Here is a 19,553-nt window from a genome sequence, read left to right as displayed (position 1 = left end):
GGAGGTGGGACAAAGGAGTTATGATGAGTGGAACTAAGGGTTCCATTGTAACTAAAACAATGATAACTACCCTAAACAACAGTATACAAGGCATATTGACATTTAAGAGAGACATAAAGCAATCACAGGTGTTGATTGGGAGAGCTAGCTAAGACAACAGGTAACAGCTAAGACAACAACAACAGGTAAAATGGCAATGAATGGGCAGAGAGGGTCGGTTATCTACACATAGGGCCTGAGTTCTGGGCTGGCATCAGCTATGTAGCCAAGTGATCATAGGGTCCAGGGGACAGCAATAGATGGAACAGGGAAGTCGCAGAGTAGTCGCTACTATGTTAGCACGTGGGCGACACGGCATTTAAAATTAGCAGCCCGGGGCTAGTAGAAGCATCTGCTCCGACGTCCGACAGAGGCCAGTTGAAAGCACAGCGGATGGAGTATCCGTCGGCAGACCAGTCGTGGTGGTGGGGTGGGGCGCCGTGTCAACAAAGGATCAAAGCCAGATGGCGAAAGAGGTGTTGTAGTAATTTAGTTTGCTAGCCGGGAGATGTGGCTAACTGGTGCTAGCTTCGGGGCAGGGGCGTTAGCCACTCGGGAGCAGCGGTGATCCGGTGCCAAGGTCCAGAGCTTTCGGCAAGCATCCGGTGGAGTATTGGATTCTAGCCGTGTTTGGGTGGAGTCCGGGTGAACAACTGAGTAAGCCGGGAGGTGGGCCTGGCCTGGCTCAGGGCTAGCTTCGGTACTGGGTCACTCGGTGGCAGCTAGCTAGCTGTGAAGATCAGGAGTAATGGTCCAGGGTTTACGGCAGGAATCCAGCGTTGTAGTGGAGAAACAGTCCCATACTGGTAAGCTGGCAAGTATTATCCAGGCTAAAAAGGGCTGGTATCTGTGCAGAAGGTAAAGGCTGCTAGCAGTGGCTAACAATGACTAAATAGCTAGTAGCTAATTAGCTGGTTAGCTTTGATGGCTAGGTGGTTCTGGCTATAAGGTCAAAAAACAAAATAGCGGTTCTGTAACACATTGGGTGAGGCAGGTTAATGGAAGGTATAATTGATTTAAAATGAAAAAGAGAATGAAAATAGAATTGAAATGTATGCGAAAAATACAAAAAAAAACACGTCTGCACTGCTACCGCCGTCTTGGAACATCTTCTCAGATGCACTGCATCTTCTCTGGGATCTGAGATGTGTTATCTAATGTGAACAAGGAATTTTAGTTCAGGTTTAAAATTGAAAGCTTACACTTTGAAAATAAATGTTTACATTTCCTGAATAAATGGGGACATTTTACAATATCAGACACAGTATGTTTTACATACAGAATCAAACTTAATTGATATAGACAATACATTTATTAAAATAATGATATTACACAATACATTCATTAAAATACCTGTGAAGTGATTCTGGTGTGCCCAGGGCTGGGATATTGAGCTAGAGCTGACTGCAATGATCCCAAAGCTGATCTTGACTTTGTTTTGGTTCCTTCTGTCGTGTTTCCTGTTATCTGTTGTAGGATCCAAGTCCTTGTGGTAATTGCAGGAATCTGTCTGGTATGGCTAAACCTCTCTCTTTGAACTTCTCTTGATGGGGATCCATATATCAGAGTGCTTTTGATAATTGGGTAATGAATGTCCAGGCTATATGGACATGAACAATAGAAAATATACATTTCAGCTTAATTTATCAGATTATAATTAATACACAAATTAACATTAATGAACATTATTCACATAGGATGTATAATAGAATGCAATATTGAAAATGTAGATATTAATAAATGCATTTCTATCGCTTCCAATGGTGGGGGAGTTCCAAGATGGAGGCATTGTGGCTTCAAAACAGCACCCCTGGGACTCATCTAGTGTACATATAACTCATTAGTATAAATAAAATGCAGTAGTGCAATCATATTAAAAAATGATTGGAGAATTAATCTACTTAATTGTATAGCCTTCAAATGAAGACAATAAAAATATAAATCAAATCAAATGTATTTGTCACATACACATGGTTAGCAGATGTTAATGCGAGTGTAGCGAAATGCTTGTGCTTCTAGTTCCGACAATGCAGTAATAACCAACGAGTAATCTAACCTAGCAATTCCACAACTACTACCTTATACACACAAGTGTAAAGGGATAAAGAATACATAAAGATAAAGATGTACATAAAGATATATGAATGAGTGATGGTACAGAACGGCGTAGGCAAGATGCAGTAGATGGTATAGAGTACAGTATATACATATGAGAATAGTAATGTAGGGTATGTAAACATTATATTAAGTGGCATTGTTTAAAGTGGCTAGTGATACATGTATTACATAAAGATGGCAAGATGCAGTAGATGATATAGAGTACAGTATATACATATACATATGAGATGAGTAATGTAGGGTATGTAAACATTATATTAATTGGCATTGTTTAAAGTGGCTAGTGATACATTTTTACATAATTTCCATCAATTCCCATTTATTAAAGTGGCTGGAGTTGAGTCGGTATGTTGGCAGCGGCCACTCAATGTTAGTGATGGCTGTTTAACAGTCTGATGGCCTTGAGATAGAAGCTGTTTTTCAGTCTCTCGGTCCCTGCTTTGATGCACCTGTACTGACCTCGCCTTCTGGATGATAGCGGGGTGAACAGGCAGTGGCTCGGGTGGTTGTTGTCCTTGATGATCTTTATGGCCTTCCTGTGACATCGGGTGGTGTAGGTGTCCTGGAGGAGGGTGCTCCCTCTGCTGTTTCCTGAAGTCCACAATCATTTCCTTTGTTTTGTTGACGTTGAGTGTGAGGTTATTTTCCTGACACCACACTCCGAGGGCCCTCACCTCGATTGAGTTGATTGAGTTGGAGGCGTGCATGGCCACGCAGTCGTGGGTGAACAGGGAGTACAGGAGAGGGCTCAGAACGCACCCTTGTGGGGCCCCAGTGTTGAGGATCAGCGGGGTGGAGATGTTGTTACCTACCCTCACCACCTGGGGGCGGCCCGTCAGGAAGTCCAGTACCCAGTTGCACAGGGCGGGGTCGAGACCCATGGTCTCGAGCTTGATGATGAGTTTGGATGGTACTATGGTGTTAAATGCTGAGCTGTTGAACAGCATGAACAGCATTCTCACATAGGTATTCCTCTTGTCCAGATGGGTTAGGGCAGTGTGGTTGCGATTGCGTCGTCTGTGGACCTATTCAGTCGGTAAGCAAATTGGAGTGGGTCTAGGGTGGAGGTGATATGGTCCTTGACTAGTCTCTCAAAGCACTTCATAATGACGGAAGTGAGTGCTACAGGGCGGTAGTCGTTTAGCTCAGTTACCTTAGCTTTCTTGGGAACAGGAACAATGATGGCCCTCTTGAAGCATGTGGGAACAGCAGACTGGGATAAGGATTGATTGAATATGTCCGTAAACACACCAGTCAGCGGGTGGGTCTGTGTATGCTCTGAGGGCGCGGCTGGGAATGCCGTCTGGGCCTGCAGCCTTGCGAGGGTTAACACGTTTAAATGTTTTACGCACCTCGGCTGTAGTGAAGGAGAGCCCGCAGGTTTTGGTAGCGGGCCGTGGCACTGTATTGTCCTCAAAGCGAGCAAAAAAGTTATTTAGTCTGTCTGGGAGCAAGACATCCTGGTCCGCGACGAGGCTGGTTTCTTTTTGTAATCCGTGATTGACTGTAGACCCTGCCACATACCTCTTGTGTCTAAGCTGTTGATTTGCGACTCTACTTTCTCTCTATACTGGCACTTAGCTTGTTTGATTGCCTTGCGGAGGGAATAGCTACACTGTTTGTATTCGGTCATGTTTCCGGTCACCTTGCCCTGGTTAAAAGCAGTGGTTCGCGCTTTCAGTTTCACGCGAATGCTGCCATCAATCCACGGTTTCTGTTTTGGGAATGTTTTAATTGTTGCTGTGGGTATTACGTTGCCGATGCACTTTCTAATGAACTCACTCACCGAATCAGCGTATTCGTCAATGTTGTTGTTGGACGCAATGCGGAACATATCCCAATCCACGTGATCGAAGCAGTCTTGAAGCGTGGAATCAGATTGGTCGGACCAGCGTTGAACAGACCTGAGCGCTGGAGCTTCTTGTTTTAGTTTCTGTTTGTAGGCTGGAAGCAACAAAATGGAGCCGTGGTCAGCTTTTCTGAAAGGAGGGCGGGGGAGGGCCTTATATGAGTCGCGGAAGTTAGAATAACAATGATCCAGGGTTTTACCAGCCCTGGTAGCACAATCGATATGCTGATAGAATTTAGGGAGTTTTGTTTTCACATTAGCCTTGTTAAAATCCCCAGCTACGATGAATGCAGCCTCAGGGTGTGTGGTTTCCAGTTTACATAGAGTCAGATAAAGTTCGTTCAGGGCCATCTGTCTGCTTGGGGGGGAATATATACGGCTGTGATTATAATCGAAGAGAATTCCCTTGGTAGATAATGCGGTCGACATTTGATTGTGAGGAACTCTAAGTCAGGTGAACAGAATTACTTGAGTTCCTGTATGTTGTTATGATCACACCACGTCTCATTGATCATAAGGCATACCCCCCCTCCCGCCCCTCTTCTTACCAGATAGATGTTTGTTTCTGTCGTCGCGATGCGTGAAGAAACCAGCTGGCTGCACCGACTCCGTTAGCGTCTCTCGAGTGAACCATGTTTCCGTGAAGCAAAGAACGTTAGTCTCTGATGTCTCTCTGGAATGCTACCCTTGCTCGGATTTCATCAACCTTGTTGTCAAGAGACTGGACATTGGCGAGTAGTATGCTAGGGATTGGAGCGCGATGTGCCCGTCTCCGAAGCCTAACCAGAAGACCGCTTCGTTTGCTCCTTTTACGGCGTCGTTGTTTAGGGTCGCCGGCTGGGATCAGATCCATTGTACTGGGTGGAAGGCAAAACACAGGATTCGGGAGAGTCATATTCCTGGTCGTAATGATAGTGAGTTGACGTTGCTCTTATATTCAGTAGTTCCTCCCGACTGTATGTAATGAAACCTAAGATTACCTGGGGTACCAATGTAAGAAATAACACGTATAAAAACAAAATACTGCATAGTTTCCTAGGAACGCGAAGCGAGGCGGCCATCTCTGTTGGCGCCGGAAGTAGAAAAAAGGCCTATCATAGGCTACCTTTTCTCGGAAAAATATGCCATTGTTAATAAAGGGCAATCATTCGAATTAGGTCAAATGAATCTAACACTGGAAAAAGTGCAATCCAATCTCGTCATTTAACCTGTCTAGGACTGGCTAGTGGAACCCCTCGCCAACAGCCAATGAAATTGCAGGGCGCCAAATTCAATCAACAGAAATCTCATAATTCAATTTTCTCAAACATACAAGTATTAGACACCATTTTAACGATAAAATTCTCGTTAATCCAACCACAGTGTCCGAATTCAAAAAAGCTTTTCGGCAAAAGCAGAACACATCATTATGTTAGGTCAGCAACTATTTACAGAAAGCATACAGCGATTTTCCAACCAAAGAGACGAGTCGCAAAAAGCAGAAATAGAGTTAAAATGAATACTAACCTTTGATCTTCATCAGATGATACTCATAGGACTTCATGTTACACAATACATGTATGTTTTGTTCGATCAAGTTCATATTTATATCCAAAAACCTCAGTTTACATTTGGCTTTGCCTCCAAAACATCCCGTGAATTTGCACAGATCCACATCAAATCACAGAAATACTCATAATAAACATTAATAAAAGATACAAGTGTTATTCACAGATTTAAAGATAAACTTCTCTGGGATATGTGGGACGGTAGTGTCCCACCTAACCAACAGCCAGTGAAATTGCAGGGCGCCAAATTCAAAACAACAGAAATCTCATAATTCAAAACATACAAGTATTATACACCATTTTAAAGATAAACTTCTCATTAATCCAGCCAAGGTGTCTGATTTCAAAAAGGATTTACGGCGAAAGCACACCTTGCGATTATGTTAGCTCAGTACATAGCCACAGAAAAACACAGCCATTTTTCTAGCCAAAGAGAGGAGTAACAAAAAGCAGAAATAGAGTTAAAATGAATCACTAACCTTTGATGATCTTCATCAGATGATACTCATAGGACTTCATGTTACACAATACATGTATGTTTTGTTCGGTAAAGTTCATATTTATATCCAAAAATCTTAGTTTAGGCGCAACGCTACTGTCTCACTTGGCCAAAAGCCAGAGAAAATGCAGCGCGCCAAATTCAAATAAAATACTATAAAAATCAAACTTTCATTAAATCACACATGAAAGATACCAAATTAAAGCAACACTGGTTGTGAATCCAGCCAACATGTCAGAATTCAAATAGGCTTTTCGGCGAAAGCAAACGATGCTATTATCTGAGTTACAGTGGGGCAAAAAAGTATTTAGTCAGCCACCAATTGTGCAAGTTCTCCCACTTAAAAAGATGAGAGGCCTGTAATTTTCATCATAGGCACACCTCAACTATGACAGACAAAAGGAGAGAAAAAAATCCAGAAAATCACATTGTAGGAATTTTAATGAATTGATTTGCAAATTATGGTGGAAAATAAGTATTTGGTCACCTACAAACAAGCAATATTTCTGGCTCTCACAGACCTGTAACTTCTTCTTTAAGAGGCTCCTCTGTCCTCCACTCGTTACCTGTATTAATGGCACCTGTTTGAACTTGTTATCAGTATAAAAGACACCTGTCCACAACCTCAAACAGTCACACTCCAAACTCCACTATGGCCAAGACCAAAGAGCTGTCAAAGGACACCAGAAACAAAATTGTAGACCTGCACCAGGCTGGGAAGACTGAATCTGCAATAGGTAAGCAGCTTGGTTTGAAGAAATCAACTCTGGGAGCAATTATTAGGAAATGGAAGACATACAAGACCACTGATAATCTCCCTTGATCTGGGGCTCCACGTAAGATCTCACCTTGTGGGGTCAAAATTATCACAAGAACGGTGAGCAAAAATCCCAGAACCACACAGGGGGACCTAGTGAATGACCTGCAGAGAGCTGGGACCAAAGTAACAGCCTACCATCAGTAACACACTACGCCGCCAGGGACTCAAATCCTGCAGTGCCAGACGTGTCCCCCTGCTTAAGCCAGTACATGTCCAGGCCCGTCTGAAGTTTGCTAGAGATTATTTGGATGATCCAGAAGAAGATTGGGAGAATGTCATATGGTCAGATGAAACCAAAATATAACTTTTTGGTAAAAACTCAACTCGTCGTGTTTGGAGGACAAAGAATGCTGAGTTGCATCCAAAGAACACCATACCTACTGTGAAGCATGGGGGTGGAAACATCATGCTTTGGGGCTGTTTTTCTGCAAAGGGACCAGGACGACTGATCCGTGTAAAGGAAAGAATGAATGGGGCCATGTATCGTGAGATTTTGAGTGAAAACCTCCTTCCATCAGCAAGGGCATTGAAGATGAAACGTGGCTGGGTCTTTCAGCATGACAATGATCCCAAACACACCGCCCGGGCAACGAAGGAGCGGCTTCGTAAGAAGTATTTCAAGGTCCTGGAGTGGCCTAGCCAGTCTCCAGATCTCAACCCCATAGAAAACCGTTGGAGGGAGTTGAAAGTCTGTGTTGCCCAGCAACAGCCCCAAAACATCACTGCTCTAGAGGAGATCTGCATGGAGGAATGGGCCAAAATACCAGCAACAGTGTGTGAAAACCTTGTGAAGACTTAGAGAAAACGTTTGACCTCTGTCATTGCCAACAAAAGGTATATAACAAAGTATTGAGAAACTTTTGTTATTGACCAAATAATTATTTTCCACCATAATTTGCAAATAAATTGATAAAAAATACTAATGTGATTTTCTGGATTTTTTTCCTTCTCATTTTGTCTGTCATAGTTGGTGTACCTATGATGAAAATTACAGGCCTCTCTCATCTTTTTAAGTGGGAGAACTTGCACAATTGGTGGCTGACTAAATACTTTTTTGCCCCACTGTAGCACCATTGTAAACAAAGAGAGATAAGCATATTTCAACCCTGCAGGTGCGACACAAAACGCAGAAATAAAAATACACTGCTCAAAAAAATAAAGGGAACACTTAAACAACACAATGTAACTCCAAATCAATCACACTTCTGTGAAATCAAACTGTCCACTTAGGAAGCAACACTGATTGACAATACATTTCACATGCTGTTGTGCAAATGGAATAGACAAAAGGTGGAAATTATAGGCAATTAGCAAGACACCCCCAAAAAAGGAGTGATTCTGCAGGTGGTGACCACAGACCACTTCTCAGTTCCTATGCTTCCTGGCTGATGTTTTGGTCATTTTGGAATGCTGGCGGTGCTCTCACTCTAGTGGTAGCATGAGACGGAGTCTACAACCCACACAAGTGGCTCAGGTAGTGCAGTTCATCCAGGATGGCACATCAATGCGAGCTGTGGCAAAAAGGTTTGCTGTGTCTGTCAACGTAGTGTCCAGAGCATGGAGGCGCTACCAGGAGACAGGCCAGTACATCAGGAGACGTGGAGGAGGCCGTAGGAGGGCAACAACCCAGCAGCAGGACCGCTACCTCCGCCTTTGTGCAATGAGGTGCACTGCCAGCGCCCTGCAAAATGACCCCCAGCAGGCCACAAATGTGCATGTGTCAGCATATGGTCTCACAAGGGGTCTGAGGATCTCATCTCGGTACCTATTGGCAGTCAGGCTACCTCTGGCGAGCACATGGAGGGCTGTGCGGCCCCACAAAGAAATGCCACCCCACACCATGACTGACCCATCGCCAAACCGGTCATGCTGGAGGATGTTGCAGGCAGCAGAACGTTCTCCACGGCGTCTCCAGACTCTGTCACATGTGCTCATGTGCTCAGTGTGAACCTGCTTTCATCTGTGAAGAGCACAGGGCGCCAGTGGCGAATTTGCCAATCTTGGTGTTCTCTGGCAAATGCCAAACGTCCTGCACGGTGTTGGGCTGTAAGCACAACCCCCACCTGTGGACGTCGGGCCCTCATACCACCCTCATGGAGTCTGTTTCTGAACGTTTGAGCAGACACATGCACATTTGTGGCCTGCTGGAGGTCATTTTGCAGGGCTCTGGCAGTGCTCCACCTGCTCCTCATTGCACAAAGGCGGAAGTAGCGGTCCTGCTGCTCGGTTGTTGCCCTCCTACGGCCTCCTCCACATCTCCTGATGTACTGGCCTGTCTCCTGGTAGCGCCTCCATGCTCTGGACACTAAGCTGACAGACACAGCAAACCTTTTTGCCACAGCTCGCATTGATGTGCCATCCTGGATTAACTGCACTACCTGAGCCACTTGTGTGGGTTGTAGACTCCGTCTCATGCTACCACTAGAGTGAGAGCACCGCCAGCATTCAAAAGTGACCAAAACATCAGCCAGGAAGCATAGGAACTGAGAAGTGGTCTGTGGTCACCACCTGCAGAATCACTCCTTTTTTGGGGGTGTCTTGCTAATTGCCTAATTTCCACCTTTTGTCTATTCCATTTGCACAACAGCATGTGAAATTTCTTGTCAATCAGTGTTGCTTCCGAAGTGGACAGTTTGATTTCACAGAAGTGTGATTGACTTAGAGTTACATTGTGTTGTTTAAGTGTTCCCTTTATTTTTTTGAGCAGTGTATAATTCATGCCTTACCTTTGACGAGCTTCTGTTGCTGGCACTCCAATATGTCCCATAAACATCACAAACGGTCCTTTTGTTCGATTAATTCCGTCGATTATATATCCAAAATGTCCATTTATTTGGCGAGTTTGATCCAGAAAAACACCGGTTCCAACTCGTGAAACATGACTACAAAATATCTCAAAAGTTACCTGTAAACTTTGCCAAAACATTTCAAACTACTTTTGTAATACAACTTTAGGTGTTTTTTAACGTAAATAATCGATAAAATTGAAGACTGGATGATCTGTGTTCAATACAGGATTAAAACAATCTGTAGCATGCTTTCTGGTCACGCGCCTCTATCTAACAGGATACTTCAAGTGACCCTGATTCAAAATGGCTGTACTTCTTCATTACACAAAGGAAAAACCCTCAACCAATTTCTAAAGACTGTTGACATCCAGTGGAAGCGGTAGGAACTGCAAGAAGGTCAATTAGAAATCTGTATTCCCAATGAAAATCCATTGAAAAGAGAGTGACCTCAAAAAAAAAAAAAAAATCTGAATGGTTTGTCCTAGGGGTTTCGCCTGGTAAATAAATTGTTATTCAAAAAGTTTTAGAAACTTCAGAGTGGTTTCTATCCAAATCTACTAACAATATGCATATCTTATCTTCTGGGGATGAGTAGCTGGCAGTTGAATTTGGGTATGCTTTTCATCCAAACGTGAAAATGCTGCCCCCTATCCTAGAGAAGTTAATGCAACCACTGTGACAGATTTGAAAAGAACTTTATGGATAAAGCAAACCATGCAATAATCTGAGTACAGCGCTCAGAGACCAACACAACCCAAGAAGATATCTGCCGTGTTGGAGTCAACATAAGTCAGAAATGGCATTATAAATATTCACTTTGATGATCTTCGTCAGAATGCACTCCCAGGAATCCCAGTTCCACAATAAATGCTTGTCCATTTATGTCCAAATTCCTCCTTGTTGTTCGCACGTTCAGTACACAATCTAGACTCACGACGCGTAGGCAGGTCCAGGCAAAAGTTCAGACGAAAAGTAATATTACAGTCCGTAGAAACATGTCAAACTAAGTATAGAATGAATCTTTAGGATGTTTTTAACATAAATCTTCAATAATGTTCCAACCGGAGAATTCCTTTGTCTTCAGAAAAGCAAATGGAACAGAGCTCGCTCTCACGTGAACGAGCGTCACGAACTCAAAGCATTCTGCCAGACCTGACTCATTCCCCTCTCATTCGGCCCCACTTCACAGTAGAAGCATCCGACAAGGTTCTAAAGACTATTGACATCTAGTGGAAGCCTTAGGAAGTGCAACATGACCCATATCCCACTGTATCTTCAATAGGGAATGAGTTGAAAAACGACAAACCTCAGATTTCCCACTTCCTGGTTGGATTTTTTCTCAGGTTTTTGCCTGCCATATGAATTCTGTTATACTCACAGACATCATTCAAACAGTTTTAGAAACTTCAGAGTGTTTTCTATCCAAATCTACTAATTATATGCATATTCTAGCTTTTGGGCCTGCGTAGCAGGAAGTTTACTCTGGGCACACTTTTCATCCAAATGTGAAAATGCTGCCTACATTGTGATGTATAGAGTAGACAACAAAAAAAATCTAATTCTTGAATTTATTGACATAATTGTAATCATATCAAAATGTTGTTGTATAATAATGAGTTCATTACCTGAATGCATCTCCTGTAGGCGGTAACAAAATGTTCATACAATAATAATATAAATAATACAAATATTTGTTTATAACATGCCCAATTAGAAGCGTCAATCTATATAGAGCAAGTTTTACTAAATTCGAGCCCAGTAACTTTGCTCACCGCATCCTTCTTCAATTGTCTCGTCTGGTTGCCACGAAAAGCCCCCACCTTGGAGACAGTCAATCACATCATTGTGGAGCTGCTGATCTGCACGAAGTGTGAGAGTGCCACTGGCGATGTACTTTGCTGGACATGCTAGCTGTTCTCGGTGGCGTATCATCACTTTGTTTCACTGTCCAATCGGAGTCTGTTTGGTCTCTTGCGCATCAACTTGGTAAAGCGTCAAGGGCAAGAAGACAGTGCATTATAAACAAAGCGCCGCATATATTGCCCAAAAAATAACATCTGATTTTAAAAAAAATATTTAAAAAAGTAAATAATTGCGGGTGGTGGTGAAAATTAAGGCGGGCCATCCATTTAAGAGTAATTCAACTTTGTCCGGCCTTAGCATCTGAGTCAATATTTCAATATAATCTTATTGAAAAACATTTTATAAAGGCAGAAATTCTGTTAGAAATTAAGACATATTTGCATGTAAGTATAATTATATTTTTCCATTTCCATAACAGACCACTCTACACCAGCAAGCCAGTCCCCCCATTCTTCCAACCCAAGCAGTTTACCCTCTTCTCCACCCACGCACAACCATGGCTCCATCCCCTTCTCTAACTTCGGCCCCATAGGAACACCCGACAACCGAGACAGGAGGATGGTCGACCGCTGGAAGGTGGAAAAGACGCGTAAGTCAACCTCATGAATCTAAATATATAAATTATATCCGTCTACCTCTTATACCCACTGATATATGTAATGAATGTCATGTTTGGTATAACAACTTAGCCTTTTCCAGACATTTTGTGTTATTCTTAAGTCATGGCGTTTTATATAATGAATCTCTGTTTTTGTCAAGTAGCTGTGAGTGGGTTTGGTCTGGACTATCTGCCCGCTGCGTCGTCATCTTCAGACCACCGAACCCCTGAGAACAGCTGGCACCAGGGGAACGCCCCCAGCAGCTCCTGGGCCGCCCAGGAGTTGCCAATGGAAGACTCCTCCACTGTGCTCCTGGACAGTCTGAAGGTACCACACGACACACACCTTTCTTACCTTTAGGGTTGCAAAAGTAAGTCTGGTAACTTTCCACAAATTCCCAAGTTTTCAAGAAATCCCAGTTTGAGAATTCCTGGATTACAAGATTATTCCCTAGTGATTCAAGGAATATAACAACCAAGACTTCTGGATAACATCTGAATTTAGGGAAAGTTACTGGATTTAAGTCCCCTTTAGTCATTTAGAATTAAGTGACGTCACCTGTTATTGCCACTTATTTCACCCCAACTGTATTTTAGGTCCTGTCTAGGGCTGTTGCGGTGACCGTATTACAGCCACACCGGCAGTTATGAGTCATGACCGCAGTAAAATTCCATGTGACTGTTGAGTCATGTTAATCTCCCTTTAGGCAGTTTGGACATGCTCTGGTAGTACCCAACTTGCTAATGATCATCAGGTCCAAATGGCCTGGTACTCAGGGCTCTATTGTCCCTCTAACCAATCTGACGTCAATGCAAATGCATTCGTCAAACTTTTGGACGCCAACTCATTCCGGAGTTTTTATTTTTACTCTCTTCTACATTGTTGAATAATAGTGAAGACATCAAAACTATGAAATGACACATATGGAATCATGTAGTAACCAAAAAAGTGTTAAACATATCAAAATATATTTGAGATTCTTTAAAGTATGTCCTTTGAAACTATAAACTAGTGACTAGTGTCATTATACCCTGATGAAGACAGCTTGTCTGTCAAAATGTTGGTTATTAGGCTATTCAATTATTGCATCTGAGCTCCTAGAGTGTGCGGCTCTCCTTTTCTTTTTCAAGATTCTTCAAAGTAGCCACCCTTTGCCTTGATGACAGCTTTGCACACTCTTGGCATTCTCACTACAAGCTTCACCTGGAATGTTTTTCCAACAGTCTTGACGGTCTTCCCACATATGCTGAGCACTTGTTGGCTGCTTTTCCTTCACTCCACGGTACAATTCATCCCAAACCATCTCAATTGGGTTGAGGTCGGGTGATTGTGAAGGCCAGGTCATCTGATGCAGCACTCCATCACTCGCCTTCTTGGTCAAATAGCCCTTATATAGCCTGGAGGTGTGTTTTGGGTCATTGTCCTGTTGAAAAACAAATGATGATCTCACTAAGCGGAAACCAGATGGGATGGCGTATCGCTGCAGAATGCTGTGGTATCCATGCTGGTTACGTGTGCCTTAATCTAAATAAATCACTGACCGTGTCACCAGCGAGGTACCATCACACCACCACCTCCATGCTTCACGGTGGGAACCACACATGCAGCGATCATCCGTTCACCTACTCTGCGTATTGCAAAAAGACAGAGGTTGGGACCAAAAATATCAAATTTGGACTCATCAGATCAAAGGACAGATTTTCACCGGTCTAATATCCATTGCTCGTGTTTCTTGGCTCAAGCATGTCCTTTAATAGTGGTTTCTATGGAGAAATTTGACCATGAAAGCCTGATTCTAGGGCTGTTAAACAAATCCAAATATATTTTCAATTCAAAGTAGCCACCCTTTGCCTTTGACAGCTTTGCACGCTCTTGGCATTTTCTCAACCAGCTTCATGAGGTAGTCACCTGGAATGCATGTCAATTAACAGGTGTGCCTTGTTAAATGTTAATTTGTGGAATTTATTTCCCTCTTAATGCGTTTGAGCCAAACAGTTGTGTTGTGACAAGGTGGGGGGGTATACAGAAGATAGCCCTATTTGGTAAAAGAACAGCTCAAATAAGCAGAGAGAAAAGACAGCCCATCATTACTTTAAGACATGAAGGTCAGTCAATATGGAACATTTCAAGAACTTTTAAAGTTTCTTCAAGTGCAGTCACAAACCACCAAGCGCTATAATGAAACTGGCTCTTATGAGGACTCCCAGAGGAATGGAAGACCCAGAGTTACCTCTGCTGCAGAGGATAAGTTCATTAGTTACCAGCCTCAGAAATTGCAGCCCAAATAAATGATTCAGAGTTCAAGTAACACACATCATCTTTTCAGAGTAGACTGTGTGAATCAGGCCTTCATAGAAGAATTGCTGCAGAGAAACCACTACTAAAGGACCTCAATGACACGAAGAAACTTGCCTGGGCCAAGAAACACAAGCAGTGGACATTAGACCAGTGGAAATCGGTCTGATGAGTCCAAATTTTAGATTTTTGGTTCCAACCGCTCTCTTTGTGAGACGTATGTGTATTTCCCACCGTAAGACATGGAGGAGGAGGTGTGATGGTGTGTGGGTGCTTTGCAGGTGACACTGTGTGGGATTTATTTAGAATTCAAGGCAAACTTAACCAGCATGGCTACGACAGCATTCTGTACCGATGTGCCATCCCAGCTGGTTTGCGCTTAGTTGGACTATCATTTGTTTTTCAATAGGACAATGACCCATCATACCGCCAGGCTGTGTAAGGGCTATTTGACCAAGAAGGAGAGTGATGGAGTGCTGCATCAGATGACCTGGCCTCAACAATCCCCCAACCTCAACCCAATTGAGATGGTTTGGGATGAGTCAGACCGCAGAGTGAAGGAAAAGCATCCAACAAGTGCTCAGCATATTTAGGAACTCCTTTAAGACTGTTGGAAAAGGATTCCAGGTGAAGCTGGTTGAGAGAGAACCATGAGTGTGCAAAGCTGTCAAGGCAAAGGGAGGCTATTTGAAGAATCTCAAATATAAAATATATTTGGTTGTGTTTAACACTTTTTTGGTTACTGCATGATTCCATGTGTGTTATTTCATAGTTTTGATGTCTTCACTATTATTCTAGAAAATGGTAAAAAGAAAAACCCTTGAATGAGTAGGTGTTCTAAAACTTTTGACCGGTAGTGTACACACACAAAGTATATCTTTGGTACATAATTGATCTAGTCTAAATTCAACAAATTCAGAGTTAGCCAACAGTTATAGTGAGTTTGTATTTGATTGTGAATAGCCTAGTAATAGGGCATTTCTAATATTTTCATAATGAATAGGCTGACACATTGTCTTTTAGCTACAGAATATCTCACCACCATGCATTTCCTTCTCCTCCCCTCTTTCCTTCGTTCCTTTCTTCAGATTGCAGAGGGGCTGTTTAATTAAATGTTGTTGTTTTTTGGTGAAAACATGTTACTGTTGATTTTCCCAAACAGATTTAACTTGGTTTCTTATATTTAAGCACTGGGTAGTTGCAGGAACAGGGTTGGAGAACATATGGCATACAGAGTTTGGGTAGAACATCACCTCTTGCACAGCTTAATAAACGGAGTAGCCTACCCGACATGACTGAAAAATGTACCAGCGGGAAAGTGGCCTCCATTCGCTATTCGAGTGCATACAGATGACATGTCTTGCCCCTGTTCCTGCCCATTTGATAATGGGCCATTCTAAATCGAAACAATTTTGGGATATTTGTAAAGATTACTGAATTGAGGATAGTCTGATGGGTGAAAATATGATCACATGATAAGCGAACAGCGTGTGCCGCCTGAGGCAAGGAACAGATCGTAAGCTTTTAGTCTCATCATGCAGCCAATATCTTTTGATTTCTAAGGTTTGTATCATTCACAACTAAAGTTGCCAAATAACTCTAAATCTAGTGTATAGGGCCCTTTTTCAAATGATGACGTTTACTCTCAACATAGCCACTTCATATGTGCACTCTCGCTCTGGAATGGGAAAAATATCCTTTATTTTATTCAGCTAAGTTCAATTATAATCTTCTTACTATAAAATCATGTAATATAAAATAATGCCACAGGACTTATTAGCATATTTTGTCAGCAAAATGAACAAGCCTACAGCTTATGGCATGGAGCATAGCCAGATAACATATAGTAGGCAAACTCATACTCTGTTCTTCTGAAATACAATTTCTTCATATCATAAACTTTGTTTAGACCTGCCTAAAATAAATAGATTTATTGTGATGGTGTATATTCAATTACATTTTTATAAGACTTTTTAAAATGTAGATGTTCCAAAGCCGTGCATCAGCGACTTGTGTGAGTGGAGTCCTGGAGATGCTAAACGTGTTTTTTATTTAACTGTAAATTACCGTGAGACTGGCTGTCTTTTGCATGACCGTAACCGGCTTACAAAATGTAATGACCGCCACAGCCCATATTGTTTTAATTCCTTTTCAATCTATCTCTGTGCTCCCCAGTCCATCTGGTCTAGCTCCATGATGCAGCCGGGGCCTTCGGCCCTGGAGCAGCTCCTCATGCAGCAGAAGCAGCAGAGGGGCCGGGGCACCATGAACCCTCCACACTGAAGGGCCTGCAGTCAGAAGCACTTGTGTGAAGAAGTATGAAGTAAAAAAAAAGAAACGAGCTCCAAATCGGAATTACCGGCATATGGAGGCTGGGGAAGGTGAAACGATGACCCAACAGGCTCAAAACACCCTTCTGCTGACGAGGTGGACTGGTGCAAGTCTACTCTCCACTCTCTCTCTGTGCCTCCCATGGCAACGAGGGCGTGCAAGCACCTCCCACACCACCTCACTGAGCACGATTCTTACATTGAGGAAACTGAAAACCTCTGACAGCCAGTCACCATGCATACCTCCTGAATTCCTCTGGAGAGTGTGGGAATAAACAACCATCCTTCAGTCCATCTCACTTGGATTCCATGTATCTGGTCTCTGAAAACTATTCTTGAGCTGCTCTTGGTGTGGATTTACTATCAGTCTTTGATTTGCCTACTGGAGAAGAGAGGAGCCTAAAGGTGGTGCGGGGTGTTTTTGGGAAGGCAAGGTAGGCCTAAAACGGTAGATGTGGTGGTGAAAAAAAGAAAGACTGATCTTTCTGAATTCTTGACAACATTTTCTTTATCTCGAACAGAGAGCGATGTAGCCGGGTTATGAATGAACGAATGAAGGCGTTAACAGCTATATTGCCACAGTCGTTGGTAAAAAGTGGGGGGAAAGCGTGCCTATCATACTGTGCACAGAACCGTTTGAAAATGAGACGCAGATTATGCTATAGATGCGATTTTCCAGTTTGCAGATTGTTCCTTTCTGTAAAGGTTTTACAAGGAGGGAGGTGCATCTTCAGGTCAGTTGAGGATGATGGGAACGCTTCACAAACTTCACAAACGTTCGCTCAAAAACAAAAGAATCAAACTGAGACGGTGATGAGAAAATAGATGTAGGGATAGTATTATTAGCTCTAATAGAGATTTGCAATTATTAGAAATACTGTATTTTGTGATTTGTTCGTAGCAGTTTTAGCTTTATGAAATACTGAGTAACTATGTCCAATAGTTTACTGCTTATGGGGAAAGTAGATGTTAATATGTTCTCTTTACCCATCTTTCTTTGAGTAAAAATGTAACTCTAGCTTATCTGCATAATTGTTTATTTCGTTCATGGTCTGCCTTTTAATAGTTTTAAGCAGCTTTATTGGCTCTCTTTGTGCCTGGTCAGTGTTTTTTATTTTATTATTACTATCATGGTTGGCACTGTCATGTAATGGAAACAAGCAAACGGGTCCAGCAAAGCTGCTGGTTCAGCAATATGGGGCACAAGCCAAGCGAGACACAGACCATCAGACAGACAGTTGGGCTGGGCTGTGGCTGGGGGACAGGGGGCAGGTGTAGTCCCTGACTCCCCTACTTGGCTTAGAACAGGAGAGAGAGACTGATTTATGCTAACCTTTTCACAACCACTACTATAATCACAACAGTTATCGAATTAATGCATATTAGGCCCTGGAGAGTTGCATGCTTGGTTTGCTTGTCTAAAGTCATAGCTCAGCTTTTTACATACCTCTGTGGTGTGTAACTAACTGAACTAATTGTTTGGTATTAAGTTTCTGTCACTTGGGTTACGCCCAAGCCAGATAATCAGAAATGCCCAAGGCAGATAATGACTTTTTCCCCAAATAATGAAATCCTTGAAGCACTGAGTGACAATCAGCAGACCAAGAGAGGCTCTCCAGGAACAGGGTTAGAGGCCAGTTAAGTCTAGGGGTCACTGTTGGATAGGGTTAGAAATATGATGACTATATACATTGGTACCCTCTATGGTTTAGGCAGCAAAAGGCATTTTGTATTTAAAGGGTATACAAAGACTTAATATCTTGTATGAGGGGAAAAACATGTTTTTATTTTCATGTAGAGAACATTTTATTAAACCCAACTTTAAATGATGTCTAATTTGTGTGATTGTGCTGTTCCTGTTACATTAAAATGATATTTAAAAAGAAAAGATAAATAGATTGGACTGAATGTTGGGACATATTCAGCCAGAAGCTATTTAAAAAAAATAATAATAATATGAATTCAGCACATAAATGCTAGAGCGGAACTGGGCTGTAAAGTTGGCTGTGTATCTGCTCATTGTAAAGGGGTTCTGATTTCAAATGTGTGGTTAGATGTGTGTGGATCATGAATGGTATTTGTCAGTGGTGTTGAGCTTACCAGTTCTTGCTGTCGAGATGGGCGGAAGAGGGAGTGAGGGGTAACGCACTAGAATGTTAGAAGTGCTCTGCTCTGAGCATCCTGCCATTTACTGCATTCATGTGGACTCTCCTCTGCTGCATCCTTAATAAACTGACACATCTAACAGTGGCTTTGGTTTTACCACATTAAGGTTTGTGGAAAAGAACCCTGCACTTTGAGCAGTTGTAACATTCCATACTTCTAATAGTCCTGTGGGACATTACAGGCAATGAAAACTGACAGACGGCTATTAACAGTTCCCTGCACAGCTGACCAACCAACATCAAGCACTGTGTCCCAGTTTAAGTTCAATATCAAGGAGAGAATCACTGAAAGTTTGAAATTGCATGAGGATTTGGAATTCTAAATGCTTTCACAGGTTATGGGGAGCGAGGTTGGAGTCCTTTTACCTGTGGGAGGGGGAGGGCGGGGGGGGGGTCATCCAGAAATGGGCTTGTGTTCTAAGCTTTTTGTGTTTCGTCTTTCTCTAGACATTCAGAAATGGTGGAATCGGCTATGCCTTTAAATAAAGTAAACCATGTTCTCCCTATCTTTTCACTGGACTGTCATTTTTCTGTGACTATCATGTACTGTATGTATGGTTTCTAAGAAGGTATCATCTTGTGCACCAAGTCTACTTTCCCCACAGCTCACAATTCAGGACAAAAGTGTGTACAATACATT

General features: G+C 42.5%; 1 protein-coding gene across 6 annotated transcripts in view; it reads left to right on the top strand.

Annotated features, from left to right (window-relative positions):
- The window catches only part of LOC129824001 (nonsense-mediated mRNA decay factor SMG7-like), a 36,716-nt gene extending 18,139 nt beyond the window's left edge, over window positions 1-18,577 (top strand). For all 6 annotated transcript variants that reach the window (XM_055883238.1, XM_055883239.1, XM_055883236.1 and 3 more), the window contains 3 exons: window positions 11,943-12,113; window positions 12,287-12,450; window positions 16,594-18,577. In XM_055883238.1, the coding sequence (XP_055739213.1) occupies window positions 11,943-12,113; window positions 12,287-12,450; window positions 16,594-16,701 (443 nt within the window). In that variant the 3' untranslated portion in view covers window positions 16,702-18,577. The remainder of the gene's footprint in view (window positions 1-11,942; window positions 12,114-12,286; window positions 12,451-16,593) is intronic.
- Window positions 18,578-19,553: the final 976 nt, after the last annotated feature.

The sequence above is a fragment of the Salvelinus fontinalis genome, chromosome 26 (assembly GCF_029448725.1).
Source record: "Salvelinus fontinalis isolate EN_2023a chromosome 26, ASM2944872v1, whole genome shotgun sequence".
NCBI classification, from domain to species: domain Eukaryota; kingdom Metazoa; phylum Chordata; class Actinopteri; order Salmoniformes; family Salmonidae; genus Salvelinus; species Salvelinus fontinalis.
The sequence above is the reverse complement of the archived record's forward strand: the minus strand, read 5'-3'. Positions and strand labels throughout refer to the sequence as shown.